Raw genomic sequence first — 23824 nt, forward strand, 5'->3', positions numbered from 1 at the left:
TCGTTTCTTTCCTCAATAAAGTTCTTTGGAGAGCAGAAAGTCCAAGGAAAATTTACTTTTTTTGTTTCAGTTTTTGTTCTTCGCATCTAGATTTACTACAGATCTGACATTTGCTTAATGACTAGGGATTCTTTTGAATGGTCACTCCAGCTGGTAACCATGGTTACCGACAGTGTTGCCTCGGGCCTGGAGCAGCCTCAGCTGTTGTGAAGAGGTTTGGGTCAGTGTTTTCCGTCATCCACATCAAGCACGAAAAACCTTCTTCTGAGTGTCTGACCTCAGAGGTGGATCAGCTAAAGGAACTTGCAGGTTTACACCATTGACTGTAAGAAAGAACTGGACAGAGTGAGTGTGACATCACCCATACAAAATGGTTTACGTCCAGCTCAAACCAAATTAAGTGAACTCATTCGCCGTTTTGCCGATGAGTCGGTTTAAGTCAACGTTTCTATGGCAACCACCCTGACCAATCAGGAGAGAGGCTTGTGTAAGTCCACTAAAAATTATAGTAAAGAAAAAACAGTTTGAATTATCAAGAACATGTAAAAAAAAAAAGGTATCAGAGCAAGAATGGGTATTCTGACTATCAGAAAGACTGAATAATAGCTGTTTATTTCTCTTTAGAAGTATGCAGTTCTAGGCAGGTACTTCCTGTTTGGAAAACCAGGGAGAGGGGTCGCTCAGTCCAGTACTCATGTACACTCAATGATTTAAACCTGACGGATCCGCAGGTGGATCTGCGGCTGAACTCAGTGACTTCTAAGCATGAATGTGGAACTGTGGGAGAGTGAACAGGGTGTTCTCGTAAAACACATCCCGCCACAAAGCTGTAAAACAAACGCTAAGATGTTTATCTTCCATTATTATAGTCTATTGTCTTTCGTGACCAGCCTCCATGAGCACACATGAAGCCTTATTTAAAACAGGTAATAGTAAGACAGCGCAAAGTTTCAATTATAAACTTGTGAACCAATTTATGGGGCTTCCTTCAAAATAAATTTCTAAGCTTTTGGTGGCTTAGATTGAACTTTTATTTCAACATTTTTTCAAATCTAAATCCACATTCTGTGTCTGGTTTGTTGCCTAAATCTAAATTTTTGTGGCGTTTTTGATGCCTTTTCTGCCTCGGAGTCCCCATGTGGCTCCCACTGACTGTATATGAGAAGTGGACCGAGTGGCCCCTCCCCCATGACGTTCCAAGCAGGAAGTACTTGGTGGCTCCAAGAAGCTAAAATCCCATAAAATTCTGTAGAGATAAACAACTATTACTCAGTCCTTCTGTTTTTTTAGAATAACCAGTCCTGATCTGATTAATTAGTCTTTTCATGTTCTTCATAATTCTCTTTTTTTATTTTTTTTTAGTGTGAAAGTTTTTCAAGTGATAAACTGACCAATCAGATACCTCTACAAAAGTGGGTGGTCTCACGTTGAATGTTTGAATGATGTTTGATTGAGTCTATTTAAAGTGGTAGGGGCGTGGCCATCCAACAAGCTCATTCCTGATTGGTGGAAGTTGGTTTCCATGGAAACGTTGACTCAGACCGACTTGGACCAATCACTGCTTACTGATGATTTCTGGTTCCAACATCGCGGTGCCCATAATGTGAAAAAATGTCGACTTAATTGATTTAATTTTCTTTTGGTGACTTGCTCCAGTTCTCATATACAGTCAATAGTTAGTCCCCAAAAGGACAACAGGAGACCACTGGTGCTCAAGACTTGTTTTCAAACAATTAAATGATCAACTTTGAGTCTTAGATATATTGGAAGTCGAAAACTGTGTTTTAATTTAAAGTAGCAAAAATCCACAAACCAAATAGTCTTCATGTAGAAATCATCCATTGAAGGGGCTTTTTTCTCACCACGTCACTGAAACCGGCTCTCTGACTTCCTCACGCTTTTAGTCGCCGCGTTTCATCAAAGTGTTTAAAGCCACCGAGCAGCTGTGGGGCGAAAAAGTCAAGCAGCATGTCGTTGGCCTCTCCTCTGCGGCTGCGGCAGAGCCACGCCTCCAGAGCTCAAGCTGCAGCGAGCGCTTAAGCATGTCAGCGCTCACACACGTCCCGTCCTCGCTGCGGTCACGTCTGTTTGGAGGGCGGCGTGTTTGTAGGCAGCCGCGGCGTTGTTGGGCCAGAGCGATCAGGGCTTTGGTGGAACTGGAGTCACATCTGTCATTGTGGGAACTTTAGGAAAACTACTGAAAGTTGAAGTTTGAAGTTCTTTTCTCCTCAGTGTGAGAGTAAACTTGATCTTCTATAGTAGGTGAATTAGAACATTTCCTACAAAATAAAATATCTTTCTAGAATGACCAAAATCACAATGTGATAAAATGTCCTGTTTCCTGTTTTGGTTGATTCTAGGCTCATTCTCAATCTAGTAGATTCTTTTCTTTTAATTCAGATCACTAAAATCCACTTTTAGAGAGAACCCTCAAACTAGTTCAACAGCTCTCATTAAAGCTGATAGAGTGGTTAAAACAAAGAAAAATCATAATATTCCACATTTGTACAAGATCTCTAATAATGTTTTAAAGACATTTAATTTGGTTTCATATTTGATGAAAGAAAATAGGAGTGTGATGAGAAATTCTACTTCAAATTTTTTTGTTAAATGTCAGAAAAACAAAAAAGTTTGAATTAATAACTACATCATAATCAATCCTAAAGAAATCCAATCTACACTATTATTGTTTTTACAACCATTAGAACGTTTCCATTATGTCAAATTTAAGAAAACTTTTGAAAATTACTATTGACTAAATGCTCATCTAGATCAGGGTGTCAAACTCAATCGCACAAGGGGCCAAAATCCAAAACACACCTTAGGTCACGGGGCGAACAGGATAAACATTTATTGAACACTACATTTTTAAAACTTGAAAAGCTATATATGTAGCATTACCTGCGATAATGCTAGTGTGAATGCTGTAAGCTGAATTTGGCCACTGAAGATGCTAGTGCTGATAGCTGAAGATGCTGAAATTGATAGCTAAAAACACTGAAGCTGATAGCTATAAATACTGAAGCTGATAGCCTACTAAAATATTAGCTATATGCCAAATTAGCCTGAAAAACGAAAAAAACAAAACAAAAAAAAACCTAGCTTAACGAAAACAGCTAGCATGTGGCTTACGAAATATAAATAATAAAATAGCCTTAATAGCCTAAAGAGCTAGCATGTAAATATTAGTGATAAGGTTGTACAATGAATGTGTTCAACCATTGTCAATTAGCCTAACTCCAAAACAGCCTGAAAAACTTTTAAAATAGCCCTAAATGAGTCAAAACAACTAGCATGTAGCTGAAATATTAGCTAAGCTAAAGGCCAATTTTTAAAACTTTAAAACCGTAACTTTTTAAACTTAATTATGAATGATAAAAACATGCAGGGATATTATTCCAGAATAAATCAACTTAAACCTTAAATAACTTTCAATATTTTAAAGTTTACGGTTTTAAAAGCTAGCCGTTCTGCTAGATTTTTGGACAATTTTGGTATTTACTAAGACTTTTTTATGCTTTTTTTTAGGTTTTTAGGCTGTTTTGGAGTTTAGCTAATATTTGTTTTGTATAATGTTTCGGCTAATTTAGGATTTTCTCTTTAAGTTTTTCTTTTATGTTTTGGAGTTAGGCTAACATTTGCATGCTAGCTGTTTTGGTTAATTTTGGCTTTTTCAGTTTTTTAAGATATTTTGAAATTTAGCAATTTTTTTCAGCTACATGCTAGCTGTTTTGACTAGACTATTTTTTCCTTTTACGTTTTTAGGCTAATTTGCCATTTAGATCATATTTTAGCTGACTATCAGCTTCAGCGCTTTCAGCTATCAATTTCAGCATCTTCAGCTATCCGCACTATCATCTTCAGCAGCCAAATTCAGCTTACAGCATTCACACTAGCATTATCACAGGTAATGTTTTATATCTAGTTCATAGTTAAGTTAAAAACGTAATGGACATGTTAAAAAATTATTTTTTTTGTGTTCAATAAATGTTTATCCTGTTCAACCCGGAACCTAAGGTCTGTTTTGGATTTGTGATTGAGTTTGACATCCCTGCATTAAAGCAAAAGTTAATTTTTACATCTCTTTGAACTCTTTTTTTCATATGAAACATGTAGAAATCATTAGATTAGCCTTTGCAGTCCATTCAATCCGTTAAACAGGCAGATGCTGAATGAGTCCACATGATTTAAGGATCATGTTTAAATTCTGAAATAGTCAGGAAACAACAAAAAAATGAACTTTGGGTTAAAGAAACAATAAATAGCCAGAAATGACAGTTAAATGAATTGTAGAAGTGTGAGGAGATGCAGGGATTCCCTTTTCTCCTTTTTGTCCTACATCCCAGCCACCTTTCCCCCTCTCACACCACCCCCATACCTCCTGCAGTTGGCCTCCACCCAGTGTCTAATGGGATTACTATGGGGCTATAGAAGAGGGTGACAGCTCCGCTCGGGAGCAGGCAGCCTGGCACAGGCGGCGAGGGTGCTGCGGCGCTCAGAGGCATCGCCTCTCGCCTGCATCAGGGGCGGGTGGTGACGTGGGGGGGAGGCAGCAGAGCCGGCTCCCTAATGAAGAACACTTACACAAAATGTAAAGGATGGAGGGACGTTGGCAGAGCAGCGCGGGCAGCTGGAGGTCTGGATGGATGGGCGTCGGGCTGGCACGGCTCAGCGGAGAACGGGCTCCTAATACAAATCAAGGAGATTTAGTGAGGCTGTAGGTCTGACACACGGCTTTGTTTGTTCTACCAAATGCTCACGCAAAGCCCCGCGTTCATCACTTTAAATCAAACTCTCTTAGTTTGGATCTGTTTCCACCACCACGTTTATATTTAAAGATATTAAGCTGCAAACATCAGATTTCAGTGAACCTACAGATTAGTGCCGGCCCTGAAACAACACGTCTCAGAAGAGAAAAAAAAAAAAAAGAAGGGATTTGCTATATGAATGCCAACATCCATGAGCGGCGGTGACTCACACCCACAGTGCAGCATTAAGAGCAGCTAATTTAAGGCTCAAATGTTCAAGCTTTTTGGGTCGGATTCAAAATGAAGAGCATCTTTCAACCCAGAGTGTGCCGTTCCACTGATGCCTTTTTGCTTCGTGGACTGAAGTTGTGTGTCTGCATGTCGCAAAGATCAGACGTCTGACATCTTTATCTTACATCAGGTAGCTAAACTAGTCCCACTGTTTGAACACTTTGACATTAATGTGAAGTTAAACATGAACAAAAGGAATTTTTTGAAAATCACGTCGACCTTTTTCAACTCTTTAACATCTGAGATGTCACCAGCGACACTTAAACAACGAGCTTTTTTGAACTACATCCCCAGCCTCGCAGTGCAACCGTTACAATCAATCAGTTTAAGCTTAATATATCAATAATCGATTCATAAAAGATATAAATCCATTTAGAACTAACGTTTAATGGAATTTCCCATAGGACGGCTAATGCTAACACTTGGTTGACATAAACGTACATTCCTGACTAAATGAACATCTTTATAAACTCACAGGCAGGAATTTTCCAAACTCTTGTAACAATATATTTTTTAAAATAACACTTTGTGAGGTGTAATGCTATGCTATAGTCAAATAAAGCCCGTCTGTATAAGTGAACCATATTCTATTGTCCTTTCATGCCGAAGACCCGGAGATCTCTGCTCAAGTTTGATCCAGGGGCTAACCTCTGAATATGCTAACCTAAATATGTAGCCTCAGGTCACATATTGACGTTTGGTTAAGGACCCCGTTTAATGGAATTTCCCATAGGACGGCTAATGCTAATACTTGGTTGACATAAACATACATTCATACAAACTTTTTGACGTTTGGGTTTTTCCAACTCGTCGTTTTTTTGGCATGCTGGCTGTTCCCATTAAATCACAGGTCCCCGACTTCCAGCCTGCAGACCAGAACCAGTCCAGTACATGATGCATAGCACACCTGTACTGGATATGAACCAGTACCGGGTTAAGGTTGGGGTACTGGTACTGGATGCGTCCCGAGGACCAGTGTGCATCCAGTACTGTGTCCCTTGATTTTACAAACAGTCAGCACGTCAAAAAACAGCGAGTTGGGACAAAACGTCAAAAAGTGACGCTGAAGGATCCTTAACCAATCGTCAAAACGGGATGAATTGGGGATGAGAATGAGTTGGTGTATTTAGGCCTATATTTCCTTGCTTACCAACGGAACGAGTCACGCAGAAAAAGAAGTGTTGTGAATATAACCCAAAGTCACGGCGGATTGAGGGTTTGTTTACCACTTGGCAGGTTATCGCATGAACCTTCGTGAGTTCAGAGTCTGTCGAGGTCGACAGCAGAGCCCGTGGCTGCAGCACGACCGCAGCCATCCATAGCCTACGGTGTTCAGACCAGACTGGATGCAGTGTGACCCCAGGGTAACTCTTCAACCATGAGGTCAATGTGAATAAGCTGATTCTAAGCTTTGCGTAGCGACTTTACTCTGACGTGCAACACATTACTAACATGAAGTGTTGATATGGATATCAGCTTCGGATACTTTTGTCAGGTAACGTGTTTCTTTACTAACACAAGACTAGAGTCACAAATCCCAAAATCCCACAGCATGGTGACTTAAACGCAAGTTTTTCAGTATATTCGGCAGGTGGCTGTGCGGCAGCATTCGTAATCGTGAAGCAGCAGTCGCATTTTTTACACGCCACGCAGTGGCTGTGGAGGTTTTCAAAAGAAACTAAAAATAAAAGGTGACCGTTTGGTTTTTTGACTTAGGTCAGTGGCCACCTGGGTACATTTGGAGGTTGCACTGTGGACAGCAGGAAGGCAGCAACGCGATTATTGACTGGTCTCCAGAGTCCACAAAAATTGTCAGATGATCGGCCGATTTCTGACTGCCACCCCCCTGTCCCTGTGCTGCCATCCCACTGCCACCATCCGATTGTTAGAAATCGTACAGCTGTTGAAATGTGGTGATGACCAGACATCAATCTGGCGCTCCCGGCCATTGTGGGTCCAAACGAGGAGACCACATTGATGCTGCACAGAACTCGTAATGTCGTTGATAGAACCACAGCGACTCCGAGACCTGCACACTGACACATTTTGGTTGATGCTGAGAAGAATACAAAACATTGTACTTTCTTGGTAAATATATCGTCCAAAAAAGTTTACATTTGTAAATTGACCAAATATTAATGTGTGCTCAGAATCTGAGTTGTGAATGACCAATAGTGCAGAATGGCTCTCTTTTTTTTATAGACTACTGAGCCGTTGATGGTCGTCCAGAGATATTTACACATCGTCCAATCAGAGCTGCTACCGGCCGGCGACCCAGATACCCCCTCCCTCTCGTCATCCCCCACGTCTGACTGTCTTAATTCATGACCAATGATGTTAAAAAAAATCGGGCAGCGGCACGAAATCTTGCAGATTCTGCCGATGCCTCGCCATCGTACGGTGGCAGTTGTGTTTGTGACCGTAGCATAAAGTGTTGAATATCTGCGTTTTATACTTCAGTGTGGTGGAGTGTTAGCTTGATATGGGACGTCCAGTGGAGCGGTCTGGCCACCCCTCGGGTTTGATGCTGGAGAGTCTGTGACGGATGATATCAACATAAACAGTGTCTACAGGAAGTCTCCATACAATGTTGACTAGACGTCCTCATTTAAAGACACAGAGGTCTCTAGATCAGGGGTGTCAAACTCAATCGCATAAATCCAAACCACACCTTAGGTCTCGGGCCGAACAGGATAAACACTTAAACTACATTTTAAAAACTTTAAAAGCATAGCATTTTAACATAATTAAGAACTAGATATATAGCATTACCTGCAATAATGCTAGTGTGAATGCTGTAAGCTGAATTTGGCCGCTGAAGATGCTGAAATTGATAGATGAAAACGCTGAAGCTGATAGCCAACTAAAATATTAGCTAAATACCAAATTATTTTAAAAAAACAAAAACCTAGGTTAGTCAAAACTGCTAGTATGTGTCAGAAAAATAGCTAAACTTCAAAGTATCCTAAAAAACTGAAAAAACCTAAATTAGCAAAAACAGCTAGAATGTAAATATTAGCTGAACTCCGAAACAGCCTAAAAAATCTTTTAAAAAAGCCTAAACTAGCCAAAACTGCTAGCAAGTAGCTGAAATAGTAGCTATACTCCAAAGCAGCCTAAACAATCGTAGTAAATGCCAAAATAGTCCAAAAAGCTATCAGAATAACAAGTTTTCAAACCGTAACTTTTTAACATAATTCTGAATAATAAAAAAGCAGGAATATTATTCCAGAATAAATCAACTTAAACCTTAAATAGCTTTCAATATTTTACTCTCCATAAAAAAATATTTTGTCAAAACTATACAAGTTAAAAATAAGTGCAAGATAACATCGGACCATTAGTAACAATAAAATAGAATGATCTGGAGGGTCGGATCCGGCCCCCGGGCCTTGACTTTGGCATATGTGCTCTAGATGTTCTGTAGACGTTGGGAAGGAGTTGCTCTCTTGGCGGGCCAAAATGGGGCATCCAACAAAACGTCGCTTGGACTTCTCTCGTCTCGCAGTGGATTGGGTTCATGTTTAAGGCAGTAGTCACATGACTTAACACCAACCTCCTTCCATTGATGGCTTCTGTATCCGTTTCCAGATGCTCCATTCTCTCTTTTATTCATGTATCACCTGATCCATCTCCTTCTTTTTAGAGCTTTGCCTGTTTCCTCACCTTTTCGTGTCTCTATGCGTTTCTCACAAAAACCTTTGTGTTTGTTTTAGGGAGTCCTCGTGCTTCAGCCTCAGCCTTGCACTTCCCGTCTCCCTCCATCATCCAGCAGTCCAGCCCCTACTTCACCCACCCCACCATCCGCTACCACCACCAGGATCCCCTGAAGGAATTCGTGCAGTTCGTCTGTACTGACGGCTCGGGGCAGGCCGGCGGACAGGTAGGACTCTAAAGACAATATATATGCTTTTTTAACTCCTTTAAGTAGTGAAAATATCTGATAAAACGTCTCCCTATGATGTCTGAAGAAATCATCCGATGAATTATTGTAATTTTGAGTTCTGTATCAAAGTTCCAATTATTTAAACCACAAAGGTCAAACTTGTTTATGGGTTCAAAGTTACAGCAAACAGTAAAAAGCAAATATTATAATACTGGAAGGCCACAATTTATAGGAAGATTGAACAAGAAAGGAGATACATTTTTGACATTTTAAATTAGAATGTATAATAGATAGAGACATCACATGAAAAGCTGATAAATTTAAAGATTATTTCATTGAAATGTATACATTTAATTGCAAATGAAAGGTTTTGGATACATTTGCAGTTTTATGAAGCTCTGGTCCCACTGAAGGCAGAAGCAGAGGAAACTCTTTCAAAATAAAACTACTCTACTCAGTGTTTTGTTTGAAAGCTCAGCTCCTCTCCGGCGTTACCTTTCACAGAATCTAAAGAAATATACAAGCTGATGAATGATAAGTATTACAGTTTTTGAAGCATCCAGATTCTGTTTCAAAATGATTCATCAACCAGAAAGTACAGAAAATTGCAGTTCCTCAAATGACCACTTGAGGCTGGTTTCAGGAAAGTGAAATTTTGTATTGAATATCATGTTAAAAGTCTAACTTAATACTAAAAACAGGTGCGTGTAAAGCTGTTTTGAACCTTTATTGCTCCATTAGATGTTTATTAGCTCTCAGATTTGTTCAGAGGTGCTCTCAGTGGGACCAAAGAACCGACTTTGGAGCGCGTTCCTTCTGCTTTACCTTAAGGCAGAGGTGGGCCACAAAGGGATCTAGTATTTGACAGAAAGGCCGGACCATAAGTAGATGCGAGGAGTGTTTTTGTAATCCCTTTCATAAGAAAGAAAAAAGAAAAACATGGAATCTGGCTATAATTTGATTGAAAAATACTTGAAAACAGCACATATTTTAGATTATGTTTAAAAATGTGTGGCTTTTCCTCTCATTTTGCACCTATAGGTTGATGTTCCTCAGGGAAAAATGCAAACTTACAGAAATGCCCTGTTCATGTGATGTTTGAATGATCAGAAAAATGCTGTCTGACTCGAAAAACACACACAAACATCGGAAATACAACAAATCTTCAAGCATTACATCTAGGACACTCTAGAATTTAAGGATTTTCTATATCTAATCTAATCCAGTTTGGGGGGGCTGTAGTTTGCCCACTCCTGCTTTAAGGTGAAACATGATCTTAAAAATTCTTGTTTTCATTTGTAAGTCTTTTTTAAAAAAAAAGTTATATGGATTTTTAAAATGTTGACTTTTGATCCTTGACTGTTTATGAGTTCTGGACCTAGTGAGTGTGACATCATCCATTGAAAATTATTTATTTACAGTTCCAACGATATAAAGTCAATTCAGTCACAATTTTTTCTGATTCAGGCGCGTCCGCGTTAGAGCCAGACAACATCAGTAGGCAGCAGGTTGGGCACCGATTGGATTTTATTCAGTTGCGGTGCCAAAGCGGTTCCTATTCGGTGCCGATCTCGGTGTTTTAGTGATAAAAATAATGCTTACCTCTTCTCAAATCCAAAGCAGAACAGCAACAAACGGGCGCAGAGTGCCTGAAGCTTTTTCTTTAGTCTTTTCATATTCTATGAAGTCAGTGCACCGTGTTTACAAACACATCAAAGTAAGAATGTGGTGTACAGTAATCCCCCCCCCCAATTCACGAGGGTTGGGGACAGGTGACATCCGGGAACATGCCGAATTTGAGGAAACGGAGGGCATTTCTCTCGGATTAGAGGCTCGGAGGAAACCAGAATTTCGTGCCTCGTCAGCGGTTTCACATGAGCCCGCCCACTATCGCAGGAAAAGCAAAATGATTGGACTAGAAGTGATCGACATGACAGATAGACCTTCACTGAAACCAAATGCAGGAATTTCTTTTGGTTCCATTAGAACCGCCTAAGTCGTACCGGTTCCTACTTAGAACCGAATTTCGGTGCCCAACCCTAGTAAACAGTGGTTGGTCCAAATCAGGTGGAGTAATTGTTTCTATGGCAACCACTCTTGCCAATCAGGAGTGAGCTTCTTGGAAGGCCACACCCCTACCACTGAACTCTATTGAACGATTTGAACGTTAGACTTGAGAACACCCTTACCGAGTCGTCTGTAACTTGCAGTAAAAGAAAAAAATATTTAAAAATTTGTTTTAGCAAGGACATGTTCAAATGGATGGTTATTCTGACTAATATAATGACGGAGTAAAAGCTATTTGTTTCTTTATAGACGTTTATAGAACTTTGGCTTCTTGGAACCACTTCCTGTTTGCAACGCCATGGGAGAGGGGTCACTCAGTCCAGTTCTCAAATACAGTCAATGCCTTCATTACTATTTAGTGGTCCGCTTTAACTGCTCTTTAAAAGGGTCACAGTTTGTATCATTATTTTAAGCAGATGCTTAAAATAATGGGATGTGTCCGCTGCAGATTTCCAGTCGTGCACCCACACCGACACGCAGCCAGGCAGCGCTTTAGTCTAGAAACCTCTGCATCGTCTCTGTCTGTGTCATTTTTGCCGTTTCCTGTTTCAAACCCTGATTTTCCTCGCCTCTCTTTTTACTTTTGCTTTTTGCTCCACCCAACCCCTCAGAAGTTGCTGCCATCAGTGCAAAAGTGAATAAGTCACAGCACGCCATGTTGTGCCATCGTGTGCCTGCTTCCATCTCTAGCTGTTCAGATTTTAGTTGGAGTTTGGCTGTTTGGTGCTGGTACTGTTGGTGGTGTTGTGGTTGTGTAGACGAGTGTTCTCTCATGGTTTTGATTTCTCCTCATACGCTGGATGAACACAGTCCAATGATTTGCTCTTCCACACCTACTTCACCTGGGAGGAACCACCCCTGAGGAGCCCTCAGCTCTGAGTCCCACTCCCAACCAGTCCTTGGTTGTTTTTCACCCCTCCATGACCAATGCCGTCCACATACATCATCTCTTTAGTTGTTTGTCCCCTTCACTCCTCCCTCCCACCATCGCTCCCCACTCCTTTCGTCCCTCATGGACATTTTTGTTGGACTGGCTTTGCGAGCCACGTCCCGTTTCCATTCCGTGTCCACGGACTGTCGCATGTCGCCCTCCTGACCCTATTTGTGTTGTCTGCAGCCAAACGGGAGCGGCCAGAGCAAAATGCCAGGCTCCTTCTTGCTGCCTCCACCTCCCCCAGTGGCCCGCCCAGTGCCCCTCCCCATGCCCGACTCTAAACCCAACAGCACGCCCCCTGACGGCGGACTCTCCTCGCCCGCATCTCCGTGTAAGTGACCCCGCAGAGACCGTCCTCTAAGTAAAACCAACACACAAAAGAAAAGTCACAATCCGAACCCCCCCTGAACCCCCCCAGTGAACCGACCCGTGTCATTGTTCCCTCTCCGACTTGTGCCTTCATTGTGTATCAAGCATCTCACTCCCCTTCCCCATCAAACGGCTACAGAAGTCAGAGTACAGGAGGAAGACAGGAAGACCCCCCACAGGTCCAAAGGTCCGAGACGATGCACCTCTGTGGAGGTCCGCATGGCTCTGTGTTAGGCCCCCATGACTTTCCATGGCTTCTGACTTATCTGTGGAGCATTTTTCCTTCCAAGCCGTTCTCCCTGACTTTAGTGGAATGCTTTTTTCTTGGGTTAACATTTGAGAGGAAGAGCAGGGTTTTCAAGGTAAGCAAGCGACGTCCCGCATGGACTCATCTGTCTGACCGGTAACCGAAGGGGCACTGGATGGAGCACTTTTTTGTTGGATTTCAGCTCTTCTCTAAAGTTAATGTTTTTCATCTTATCCCCAGTCAGCGTCTGAAAGTCTTTCATGTCTTTTGTATGTTATTCCAATTCCTTAAAAAAAACATGGAGATGCACCGTATCTTCCTGCTCGTCTTTCATTCCTGTCCTCCTCCCTTTCCTGAACGTAAACAGACCCACATTCGATCAAGTCTGCCTCCCCAAACCCCGTGGGGTAGCTCCAACTGCCCTAAATTTGTCAGACTTTGATGCTCATGGGTTTCGAACGACCAGACTGACGCTCAGCGTCGGGGTTCTGGTGCGCTTGATGACTTCCAGCAGGGCTGATTACCCGCCTTTAATCACTTTGAGAGATCTAAGTTTGAATACTAGATCAGAGCAAATGTTCTCAAAAGGTTTGATGACCTTAATGTTACACCTCCTATTTGGAGCTCCTGCTTTTTTTTCTAAATTAACTCATTAGCAGTAATTCAGTACTTTGATATGCGCTGTTTTATGGTGAAGTGGTAGCGGTAGTTTCGAAGAAACACAAACAAGTTTAAATTTGACAGATATAAACATAAAGTTAGAGTCTGTTTACTGAACATATATATATATATACCTTAAAACTTTAATCAAATCTGAAAAATTCAGTTGTCTTTTGAATCGTCACTTAATGTTTTTTTTTTATTGGGAATTTGCGAGAATCTTCTCAGGAAGACACTAACACCTTTACCTTATATTCCCCACCATAGTGCGCAGCGGACTGTGAGGCATTATATGGCATACTGTCAATGAATAGTCTATGTTCAAACTTATGTGAAAAGGCGCACTGAACTATTTTCACTCCGGTTATTTGACAGGCGATCAAGAGCGCCCACGGTGTTCACACTGGACAAGTAGGGAGGGGTTTCTTCTATTCTTTTTGTATTCTACTGTTTACTAGCGCATGTCTGCCGCCTACAGTTACAAGAGTCAATGTACGGAAAGTCAAAGTGATGCAAATCTCACAGCTCTATCTCGAGAGACTTGGTGTCATAGGATCCCGTCTGTGCACAAACTGCAGTTATAAATTTCTCCTCCTTGTTAGTTTTTCAAACAGTTGGTACTTACATGAATTAAAGGGGGTGCCATCCATACGTCATTACTAAATACGAGATCCTGATTGGTCAAAGTATGACCAGGTTCAACTTTCAATTTGTGTTCAATGGATGTATATTTTGTACGTAGAGAAACTAGCATAGCAACACGTAGACTTACATAGACGTTTTATAGGAAATGGTCGCTAGAGCAAGCTTTGCAGAGGGTGGTGTGAATATTAAGCAAGCCTGAGGCACATTAAGCAAGACCAAAGAGTCAGAGTTAAAAGATAGTTAGACTTTACCTGCGTTCTCAGTTACTTAAAACCTGTTTGCAACATGCTATACGTTTATAAACAAAATCTGTAACTTCCACCTTATTTACAACATGTACGTATATAAAAACACATACGGCTAGAACAAACGTTACTGCGACTAAGCTAACTCAAAACCGGTGACAGTAGAAGCCATTTTCTGCTTTGGTGCAAGTGTCGGCCATCTTTATTTCTTAAGTCAAGCTTGAATTTCCAGCCTGCAGGTCAAACCTTTCCAGCATGAATGGATGGAATGCAGCCCGAGTCCCCCAAAAGCGAGCCTGTTATCCGAGAGGAGCGCTCTTTCAGAGACTTTTCTAATATTTAAACAGCTTCAGAGGCTACTGACATGACTGTGACATTTGAAGTTACGTTTAGAGGAAGAGTTTTGTACCTGAGACGTTGCAGTTTCCAAGATATCTGAACATGTGGATCCAGCAGGTCCACTTTCTGATCAACTGATCACACCTGATCCAGGTCATTTGCAGGGAGAATGGGTTCTCTGATTCCTTTTCAGTCAGTTGTTTTTAAATAACTTTTCTAATATCTTAAGAACATCTACCAACAAACCTACTCAAATGTGAGAGTACTTTAAAAGGGTAAGCGACTGGACAGAAAGAATCTGAGAATCGTTTGACCTCAAAGTGTAAAACTTAAACCGAAATGAGCTGCAGTGCTCACTCACTAAGTAGTCACTGTCGTTGTTCTGTTTTCTTAGCATACTCCACGCCAGGCGCCACAGCTCCCAACAGGTTTGTCGGCATCGGAACACGGGACAACAACTTTCTGAACATCCCGCAGCAGACACAGGTAAGGAAACACTGACGAGGTGTGTCTTTGTAGTGCATAACTGATCAATTCTTGTTTCTTTTGAACGTGCTTAAGGAGGGCCTAACCCTAACAAACCTTCCAACAGAAAAGAGGGAGAAGTAGTGAAATCCGACCTTATCAATGGATCGTGCACCATCCAACTTTTATTGAAAAAGGACGGAACTCTAGCCCCTAACATTCTACCTTTACCTTAAACCCTGACCTATAACCCCTAGCCTTAGGTTTAAGGTTTAAGGTCTTAACCTTAAACCTTACTCTATAACCTCTATCCGTAGGTCTTAACCTTAAACCTTACTCTATAACCTCTAATCATAGGTCTTAACCTTAAACCTTACTCTATAACCTCTAACCATAGGTCTTAACCTTAAACCTTACTCTATAACCTCTAATCATAGGTCTTAACCTTACTCTATAACCTCCAACCGTAGGTCTTAACCTTAAACCTTACTCTATAACCTCCAACCATAGGTCTTAACCTTAAACCTTACTCTATAACCTCCAACCGTAGGTCTTAACCTTAAACCTTACTCTATAACCTCTAACCGTAGGTCTTAAACTTAAACCTTACCCTATAACCTCTAACCATAGGTCTTAACCTTAAACCTTACTCTATAACCTCTAACCATAGGTCTTAACCTTAAACCTTACTCTATAACCTCTAACCATAGGTCTTAACTAGGGCTGTGGATCATCACTTAGGTGGCGATCCGATTCGATTCACGAGTTGAACCACGATTCTTACTTTATATTATAATGTTTATTGCTATGCGTATGTCTATTTACTAGATGGATGAAAATTGAAATTATTTGTATTCAATCATCATTTATACCTTTATTTAGAACAGGTGATCAGAATAAACTAAACTGATAAAAAAAAGCACAAAGATTCAGATACAAATACATTTTTTGTCATTATATAGTTTTTTTGTTTTTCAATCTTCTGGTTCAGCAGTAAAAAAACATAAAAAGGATAAAAATCACTTTGATTTTGGGTCATTTAACAACCAAACCTAAAAATGTTCTACACAGTTTTTTATCTTCAAAGTTCTTCAATATTTTATGTTCTAAGCATAACATATTGTTGCAGAGCTCCAATGAAAAGTCTTTTTTTCCGCAGCAGCTGATTCACGTTGATTACATTCACCTTTCAGCAGGGCGAGGCTGTTTCTTCAGAATAAGCTGGAGTTTCGCTAATTGCGTCAAATGTTGAAGAGGTATCATAACCAAAATAATGTAAACACTGGAGCTAAAGCTCCGATTCTAAAGCTAATTATTTTTTTCAGAAGTTATGTCTGTGAGCAGAACTTCAGTCTCAGTTTTTGAACGGAAAAAAGCTCTCGCTAGTTTTACTTTGAAAACCGGAAGCTTCACCGTCAGGACGATGTGTTTACTTCCGGTGGAAGTACCGCGGCTCTTTCGGCTTTATTTTAGTTCGTAAACTTAAAATCCGACATTAATCTGCATTTCAGAAAAAAAATGCATTGTCCCCAATTGATATTTTGATCATCTTTTGCTACAATTTACTACATTTATAAAGATCGCGAATCAGCGATCTTGGACGTCGCGAATATCCGTACTCAAAATTTTGGGAGCAGATCGCGAATACCCGACCACCCGGATACTCGTTACAGCCCTAGTCTTAACCTTAAACCCTACTCTGTAACTCCTAACCGTAGGACTTAACCTTGAACCCCAACCTCTACCCCCTCTACAAACCTGTAAGCGGGTCCGTAAACATACCTTCCAACAAAACAAAGGAATAAATAGTGATACCCACCTTGGGATAAACCGTTTACCACACAACTTCTGACGAAGGAAGCCCAAATCCTTTGCCTGAACCCTAGCCACTAACCTTAACCAGTGTGGAGCGTCTGTAAAGGGACATTCTAACAGAAGAGAAAAAGGAGTCGTGGGATGGTGCATACTGCCTTGCACCATCCACCGCCCCGCTTTTATTGAATCCAAATCCCTCACCCTAACCCTAACCCTAAGTCATAGCCTTAAACCCTACTTTATAACCTCTAACCGTAGGCCCTTACCTTAAACCCCAACCTCTGCCTCCTTTCCAAACCCCTGAGGCGGGCCCGTAAACATACCTTCCAACAAAACACAGGGGTGAAATAGTGATACCCACCTTGGGATAAACCATGCACTGGCCAATTTGTATCCCAAAGGGGTCTAAATCCTTCGTCTAGCCCTAGGCCTTAACCCCAAACCCTTACCCTAACTTTAACCTTAGTGTGTCAACTTGAACACTGTGTAGGCTGGAGGTCTTTTCCAGAGTCTCATCAGCTAAGCTACAACCGCCCCAAAATCCCAGGTTTCTGGGTTTACTCCGCCTCTCTGTGCTCACCAACCTACAAGTCATCAATCTGCGCATTTTCACATCTGTATTTTACTGTATGTGTGGTTCACCATATGTGCTCCAATGTTTATGTGGCGCACATGGAGCCCACCCTTCAGGCTCTCTTATGTTTCTGCGCCGTTCCCGTCATGCTACCTTTCCTCTCACCGGCGAACCTTTTCCTTTCGCTGTGGCCATCTCTCTGGCTTTCCCACTTTTATTGTTCTCTCGTTTGCCACCCCGCACCTCCTTCTCGGGCCTCCTCCATTATCACGAGCACTTTTCCTATTAGCGTCTAACCACACCCGCCTGGAGCCAGCTCAGCACCACTCCTCGACACATGGAAACCATCTGAGAGCGCAGCAAGGATCCCCTCCCTCATTTCTCTAGCTTTGCCTCTCCTGCCATTCCTGCATTTGCATTGGTTTCACACCATCCTTTTGCTCTCACTTTTTCATTCTTTTGCAAATTTCATTTAATTTTATACTCTAGAAGAAAACGCCTCATGTTTACACCCAAACTTTAGAGACATCTTGGATTAGATTTTCCTGCAAAACCTTTGCATATTTAAGACTAAATCTATGCATATATATGAATATATATATATATTGCTAATTTTCTTTAATGGCCCTTAAATAAAACAAACAATTACAGATTACTAACAGGTGTAGATGGGTTTTATTTGAAAGAGTGGGCTTGTTGTGCCCTCTAGTGGCAAGAGATGGGAACCGCAGCCAAACTAAAGATGCAGTTAGATACCAAGAGTGCAGGAAAAAAGGAAAAGGATTGTCGGATAGCAGCAGATAAACACTTTTGACCCAAAGCGGAGTCACATCCCAGCCTGTCTGGTTACCCCCAGTAACCAGACATGATGTCATAGCCAGTCTATCTTGAATTTGAGACGCGTTTGCTCCAGAGGGGGCAGGAAAGAAAAGAGGGTGGTCACCGTCTGCTGCCAAGGATTTAGTGGGAGTGTTCACGCGGGATGGATGGATGGATTGTGTGTGTTTGTGGGAGCGTACACACAAGGACAGAGAGTAACTAAGAGGGGAGAAGTTACAATGCCCAGGCCCACTGAGACCATGCCCGGGGGGAGTAGGAGTGGGGTAACAGAGGAAGCCAGGAGGCGAGAGGAGGAGGGGCCGGGTGTTATTCATGCAACCTGTTAGAGTCAAACAAAACAAAAGGCCTCTTCCTTTGGAGGAGCAGAGCAGTTTCCAAGGCTCGACTTCCAGAATGTTGGCACAGCAGAGCCAGAGCCTGCAGGCCGATCGGGGCGGCCAACAGCAGCGGCGCTGACCCTGCTCTGCCCTCCGCCCATGCTGAGTGGAAGGCACCGACACGGAGATGCCGAAAGTGACGGAGAGCGCCAGACTGCCACCCCCTGCTGCTTCACGGTCATAATGAGCCATTTACTGCCTGGCCAAAAGCAGTTTCCACTGAAACGCACAGACTCTCTGTTCTGTCAGATTCCTGTTACAGGAGGACGCTGCAGAACCGAACACAGCGGGAAGTCATTTCAGGTTCACTGGACAGGGTCAGATCTGCCTTTGGGGTCTCGCTGTTGCTGCTTCTGGGCATTCCAGCAATGGAGTCTGGCCCACAACCGTGAAGCAAATCAAAACATCCGTACAGTCTGCAGCTTTTCTGAAGTAAACCCAGCAGAAGACAGTGTCCATTTTCCTTTTTTTGCTTTGGGCTTCCCATCAGCCTGCAGAGATGCTGCCATGTTTAATCATTTCAGCTCATTTAAAATATTAAGATAAAGGTCAAAAACAAAAACATTGCGCCAAGCGAAAAACAGTTATTTAAACTTGGACTCTCACAGCAAAAGAACTTGGGGTCAGACGTTCTGCTGGAAATGCCTCAGTGCAATTGCAAACTGACACAGTGTAGGTCTATGGAGTGATTTCTGAACCACCGTATTGCAAGCAAAAGGCAGAGTTTTGAGATCAAAATTTTGCAGGGACAAATGTAAAGTGTTAAGGAAAAAAAAAAACATAATTTGTTAATTAAAATATTTAATATTTGCTTTCAAAAAGCTTTTTTTTTGCTTGCAAAAAATATTTTTGTGCTTGTAAACTTTTTTTTGTCTTTAAAAAATATTTTTGCAACTGCAGCACAAACATATTTAGATGCGTAGTGCCTCATCTTGCTTTCGTCATATCTTTGATTTTGCGTCCAACTTTTTCTCTCAGGTTGTGTCCAAATTCCCCCAAAAGTCTCCCATGCGCGTATATCAAACTCCACGCATGCAATTAACGTTCCATGGGCGCAGTCTCCACGCATGCTTCTCTACTCCTAAAACCTCTTCTCCGCGCTCAGAGTATTCTTCCGCTCCTGTGACTTCTCCTGCTCACCTGTGAAAGTATTCTTTTGCTCCTAAAACTAGTTCTGCCCCCTGGTAGTTGTCTGTGCTTTCGTGGAGCTTCATAAAAAAACATGAAAAAATAGAAAAAAACAGGAAATATCCGCGTATCATTCGTTTTTCAAATTAAAACTAAAAATAAAAATTTGTTACTCAATTTCTAAACTTTTGTAGTAAAACAAATCATTTTTGATTTTAGAAAAAAGTCAAAAATGAAGCAAACAGTGTTCGATCACGGGTTGAAGAGAATATGCAAAGAGGAACTCTTAGAAAATTAATTTGAACGTTCATTATGGGTGGAGCGGAAATAGTTTGGCGTCAGAAATCTTAAAATATTGGATTTTTAAGTTCTTCGCCTGTTTTCCATTTAATACTTTAATGGGAAAACGAAGAATGTATCTGTTTCTCTATAATAGTTTATAAAATGATCATTATATAAAATAGTCATTTTTAATTTTTATTTTTTCTGTTTGTTTTACTTTTAAAAACCAATGATATATAGATCCTGTTACTGCAGGGGTAGGGAACTCTGGTCCTCGAGAGCCACCTTCCTGCATGTTTTCCAATAGCTCTGGCATGTTATAATTGGCTGGACACATCTGAACCTGGTATTTGTCATGTGACCCTACATGACTGATTACCTACATATACATTTACCACCATGCACACGACAATGGTATGTCCCATTCTCACAACATCCCTTAAAGTCCTCCTCTGATGAAAATCCTGTTTTTCGAGTTTTTAACATAACTGTTTCATTTTTCTTATGAAAGAGAACAAATGTAATTAGAAATCATTTCGTTTTTCTCCTTTTAAATCTGTCAATCAAACTGTCTTGGACAGACTCTGTTTGAATGAATGATCTTCTTTCCATCAACAGCTCTGCTGCACATGCACTAAACCCTCATCTGTTCCTAGTGTCTAGTTCAGGTTCTGGAGAAGAGAAGATGGTATCTTCACATTGACTGCAGTCAAATGAGCCGCCGTTCACATTTCTGTGGTCAAATCAGCATCACTGGATTTTTGGTGTGAGTTTCATCCAATACTTACGGTAGCAGGACTGAGAACGCTGGAAAATCTCCACCAGACTCCACGGAGCTTCTTGATGTGACCACGGAAATGTGAACGGCGGCTCATTTGACCGCAGTTGGAAAGGATTGTAAATCAATGAAAGAGCATTTTGATGTTAGCTTTGATTATTTTATCAAGAACTCTGAGAAACCAATGATTGATGTATTGATCACAGTCAATAAACATTGGAGAATTAGCTAAAAGAGTCTTTGGTGAACTGGAAGGAGAAAGAATCAGGATTTTGGAGGAAGTTCTGTCCATGAAGATCTTCACTTCCTCGTCCAGCTGACATCCGGATCAGAACCATACGGCTGGACATTACCCAGATTGATGGATGTTTTTATGTAGCAGCGGTGAAGATTTACACTAGCGAGAGACAGAGCTGTCATAATCAGACAGGAGAGGGATCAGGGGCGGAGCACAAAAAGCCACGCCCCCTCAGAGGGGATTTTGGAAACAGAGGCTTCAGATCAACATGAAAAATGACTTTTTAAGACATTTAGGTTGTGGGATTTTGGTTAAAAACATTATAATCACAGTTTAATCACTACTTGGAATGTTTTTTTAAATAAATAGTTGTCATAGGAGAACTTTGAGGCAGCGACCCTCAAGGGAACTGCAAAACACAAAGGTGTGGCCGCTCCTCTCTACGACCCTCCAGGAAATCCCCTCCAGCCTCCATGACTAAAGCTTAAAGAATTCTCCAACTTGTGATGGGCGCAATACAGAGTAATAAAAGCACAAGCCCAAACAGGCTCTGAAACTAACAAAATCGTTTCTCTCTTTCCCTTTTCAGTCTTGGTTCCTCTGACAAGATCTGTGCTCCAACCAGCAAGTAGAATGCTTTCGTTACAATCAGAAATGAAAAAAAAGGAGAAAAAAAAGAAACACAGAAACCACCCTACAGGATGACATGAAATGTCCTCCAACGACCCGCCCTGACTGTCCGCCTCACCCGTCTCACACAACCAGGCAGCAAATCCCAGCAGCACGCCGCTTCTGGTGGAGCCGCTGGTCTGCAGGGTCAGGGGGGAGGAGCCACGATGAGGAGAAAGACGCACGGATGGAGAGACGAGTGGAAGGACAGGGATGCTGAGGGAAAAGTGGCAAAGCGGGTCTCCTCTAACCAGCATAACCAGCGAGAGGAACGAGAGGATGCTCCACTTTTCCTTCTTTGAAAGGATGCATTGTTTGGCCAGGGAATCAGCAAGTTAAAAAAACCCGTCAGTATTGAAACCACAGTCACACAAAACGATTGGAAACCTCCAAGATCTGCCGGAGAAATTCCAATTGGCCGACGTTTCCGGACTCCCGCCCTACTACTAAAGAGACCATGCCAAAACATATCTATGATGAGAGGTTGCACTACAAGCTGAATCAGTTAACACTAATCGTATCGATGTGCACTATTTACCTACGAGGCATGGCAGGTAAACGCCTGAAGGTCCGAGAAGCCTTCACATGTCCTCCTCTGAGGATCCTTCGAAAGCTCCCATCACATTAGAGGTTCGGCCCCCGTGTTGTGGCATTTCCACTGAGTGGTCCAGTTTGGGTCAGAAGGGGGCGCTCCACTGTCACAAGTGTTTAGTGTGTTTTCGTGCTGTTACTGCAGTGGAGTGCATTCAAAAAAGTTCAACTATTTCTGTTTTGAGTTTTTTTGAAAGTTTTTTTTTGTAAAAAAAAAAAAAGAAGAAAAAAGCAGACAATTTCAAATTAACTGCCCACCACCAGGGGGCAGAACGGTACACATTTGCCCATTTAAAAACCGAACTGTACCACTCAGTACTAACATGCCCTAGAAATACACAAACATGCATCAGCTTTCCCCTTCTGTAATCTTCATCGACACAGGCTGACTTTTTCTTTCTTTTTTTTGTTCTTTGTGTTTAACTCTTATTTGAATTTACTCCTGTACTATTTTGTAATTGTTTTGCATTTGTATGATAGCACCTTAAAGAGAAAAAGCAGCAGCGGTCAACCCAGATATGGTAGAACTCACAAACCCTCTTTGGTTTTTTGTCTATTTTGGTGTATTTTTGCCACATAAAAAGTGAATCACAGCAACATTTCAAGAGGAAAAAGTCAAAGAGATTTGTATAACCAGAAAAAAATCTACATTTGGTTCCATCCACTCGCACAGATCTGATTGGCTCATCGTTTGATCATAAAAGAAGCCTTCCACCAAGTGAAGATTGTAAGGCACCATTTCACAACCAGGAGATATCATAACTAAAAACTGCATTTTAAAACTTCTACATTTGAAATTTTTGACTAAAACTTCAAAGCTAATTTTAAATTCATAACATTGACCAGTGTGTCCTCCTCTAACCACGGCCCAATAAATGACTGACAAAAGCAGCTTCAGGATGAATGCCATATTTGTTATTTTTATACATTTTTTATTTTTCTTTTTGCTGTTCTAAGCCAATTTTCAAGTAACTTTCCTTTCAAAATGATGTTGGTTTTTGACATCCAGTAAACATTTTTGAGCCTTACCCCTTGCATACAGAGATTCCTTCAAATTATTTAAAACTTCAGTCAAATGTTACTCTGCAGATCCTCCACAGACCTTGTAATAAGCTAAAAAGAAAACGTAAAGAAAAAAGGTAAAACTTCCTTTGACAGTATTTTATATTTCACACATTACGGAATTCTGACTCTGCAAAAGCACAGAACTCATTAAAATTTGTTTACGCAAGGATAATTGAAAATAATTACTGTTTTAGCTATCAGTTAGTGGTCATGAGTGGTACTGCACTTTAAGATCCTTTGGTTCAAACTTTGTAAATTCGGACTAAATTACTACTCAGATGTCATTTCTACACACGTGGTTTCATTCTTGTTGGTGCCTGTAGTAATGCAGGAGAAACAAAACCCCAGATTTTGGTTTTGACAATCAGAGGAATCAGGCGATGCTAAAACGTAGAACTTGCTTGTGGTGTGAGGCCGGAGTTGTGGCGAGTGGCAGCTGGATTGGGTGAAGGAGCGAGGAGGGAAGGTTGCTGAGGATGAGGAAGCTCTTCTTTCTGCCTCCCGTCAGTTTACCGTTTTGTTTACACTCCCGGACGAGCCCCCGCTCCAAGAGCAGGCGCGGCTGCGCCGT

General features: G+C 41.4%; 1 protein-coding gene across 15 annotated transcripts in view; it reads left to right on the plus strand.

Moving 5' to 3' along the window:
- nfixb (nuclear factor I/Xb) overlaps positions 1–23085 on the plus strand; it is a 196884-nt gene extending 173799 nt beyond the window's left edge. For 13 of the 15 annotated variants that reach the window (XM_036213369.1, XM_036213371.1, XM_036213368.1 and 10 more), the window contains 4 exons: positions 8756–8922; positions 12110–12257; positions 14826–14917; positions 21518–23085. In XM_036213369.1, coding sequence (XP_036069262.1) covers positions 8756–8922; positions 12110–12257; positions 14826–14917; positions 21518–21532 — 422 coding nt within the window. In that variant the 3' untranslated portion in view covers positions 21533–23085. The remainder of the gene's footprint in view (positions 1–8755; positions 8923–12109; positions 12258–14825; positions 14918–21517) is intronic. The other 2 variants (XM_024271641.2, XM_024271639.2) reach the window with 1 other exon arrangement.
- Positions 23086–23824: the final 739 nt, after the last annotated feature.

Source organism: Oryzias melastigma, linkage group LG8, assembly GCF_002922805.2.
Source record: "Oryzias melastigma strain HK-1 linkage group LG8, ASM292280v2, whole genome shotgun sequence".
Lineage (NCBI taxonomy): Eukaryota > Metazoa > Chordata > Actinopteri > Beloniformes > Adrianichthyidae > Oryzias > Oryzias melastigma.